General features: G+C 40.7%; 1 protein-coding gene across 1 annotated transcript in view; it reads left to right on the top strand.

Moving 5' to 3' along the window:
- Window positions 1-306: 306 nt before the first annotated feature.
- Window positions 307-2,162, top strand: part of LOC106526119 (zinc finger protein 740) — a gene marked incomplete at its 3' end in the record, with an annotated part of 11,197 nt that continues 9,341 nt past the window's right edge. The window contains 1 exon segment of the mRNA XM_014020604.1: window positions 307-427. Within this exon segment, the coding sequence (XP_013876058.1) occupies window positions 307-427 (121 nt within the window).

Below are 2,162 nucleotides of genomic sequence, written 5' to 3'. Positions count from 1 at the left end.
GAATTTACTGGCATTAATTAAATACTGACCCTTGTTACACTGGATTAGATGAGACTAAATTGCATGAAATATTTCCAGATTGCCATCGGAACGCAGATAACGTGTTTTGCAGTTGGAGCTCTTATTGTGAAGGCCAGCCTCTGACCAGTCTCCGTGCACTGGAAGCTGTTCACTTTCGTTCAATGCTTTGTTTTGTAGCAAAGAGCCAACTCCTTTCTCTGTCGACTGCTGGTCGGATGAGTGTAATTCGGAGTTATACTGTGTATAAGCTGTACAATCTCGGTAAATGTTGATGAGCTAACAGAGATGTGGAGACAGCAGCTCAAGCAGGGCCTGGATGGAGAGGAAGAAGAAAAGTCGGAGGATTTGGGGAACTCTGCAGCTCAGGATGCTGTTTGCAGCCTCAGTGATCAGCTGCATATAGTAGGTCTGTAGGTTTTTATTCCATCTWATTAATGTGCTCGTGTCACCTTTTAGGAGCCGTTTTCTCATAGCTATTGATGTAGTGTTATTTGGAGGAACCCGTGTAAATCTCTGTGCTAATAGCTTAGCTCGCTAACATAATAATTATGAACTCTGTTAGTGTATTTGGTTATAGGGTGGATATTCGCTCCGGGAAGTCGGGGTCGTTTTGTGCCAAAAACTGATCGAAGGAGCGCGCCGCGGGACTGCGCGCCGTCCGCCGCGGGGCTGCGCGAGTCCGCCGCGGGACTGCGCGCCGCGGGACTGCGCGCCGCGGGACTGCGCGCCGCGGGACTGCGCGCCGCGGGACTGCGCGCCGCGGGACTGCGCGCCGCGGGACTGCGCGCAGGCTGCTCGAGTGTATTTCTCTCGGTCATTTAGTTCGTTTAGACACATTATGTTAAGACCAATAACAAATATAGTTTAATGCCCAAGATTACAGCAAAGGTTCGTCTCGTTTACCCCTTTGTCTGCCTAAAACTTGGGATGTTTCCCCCCGTCAGAGTCAGTCACGTGTTTTATCGTTTATCAGTAGGATCTGTCCATTTAAATTCATAAAATATTGCATTAAAATGGTTCTTTTCACGGGTTATCAGCAAAAGGTTTGCTTAGATTTCTAACAACTGTGTCATCACTTTTATGTGATGGATGTAACAAATGATAAATGATTTAAAAAAAGATTTTCACAATTTTATACTTTGGAATATCAGGCAACATTGTAGTGCAATTTTTACTCAAGGAGATTATATCATATTATATATATTGATATGACATAGATGTGGTTGAATAAATTCAATGTCACACTTCAAAAAATGGCCAAAATAGGTGTTTTATTATATTATTATTATTGTTTATTTTGTTTTTGCCAAAAAGTGATTCTGATCCATATCAAGCCCAATGAAAAGCCATTTCTATCTTAAATTACACTAAAAGGGATTATATTACAAAGAAAGAGTTTAACGTATTCAGTGTCACGCTTAAAAAATAGCAAAAAATTATCATAATAGGCATTTTTTTATTGCCAAAAAGTGATTCTGGCCCATATCATGCTCCAAATAAACTGTTTCTGCTCAAAATATTAATTTAAATAGAAATGACATCAAATACTGTCACTAGAAGTACGTAAAATTAGAGTGATTATACTTGAGTGCCATTTTCTAAGCTAATGTGAACATTAATAAAAGGAAAACAGAAATGCTTCTTCTGTTTGCTTGTTTTACCCATGCCCTTCTTTTATGATGCCTTATACTCAGATCTAGCATTTGTAATTGTTTTGGTTAGCAACCAATCAGGAACAAGCATCAGTCGAAGCGTCAAATACTCCACTATGTTGTTTTAAGCTCACAAGAAATACAATCTTCATTCCAGTGGACGCAAGGACACAGAAGAGACTGTTTCTGAGCATGGAGCCGACATTGTATGCGAACATTTTGAAATTTAAAAACAATGACACTTTTCCAACCAATTTTTCTGACTGGGTTTTAGTGGCAGAATGGACCCAAATGCAGACAGGCAGACTTAAAATAAAACAAAACTATATTAAACAAAAGGCCAGCATGGTGGCAAAAACAAGAAGAGTAACAAGCAAGCAGAAACCCAAGGAAGCCAGGGCAGAACATGAACCAAACATTGGGCCTCATGCAAGAACCGTTCGTACGCACAGATTTGTTCTTAAGTTGTGCGTACGAGTGATTTAGGAG

This window comes from Austrofundulus limnaeus, unplaced genomic scaffold, assembly GCF_001266775.1.
Source record: "Austrofundulus limnaeus strain Quisiro unplaced genomic scaffold, Austrofundulus_limnaeus-1.0 Scaffold260, whole genome shotgun sequence".
Lineage (NCBI taxonomy): Eukaryota > Metazoa > Chordata > Actinopteri > Cyprinodontiformes > Rivulidae > Austrofundulus > Austrofundulus limnaeus.
Note: the sequence above shows the minus strand (reverse complement) of the source record. Positions and strands in the feature narration are given on the sequence as shown.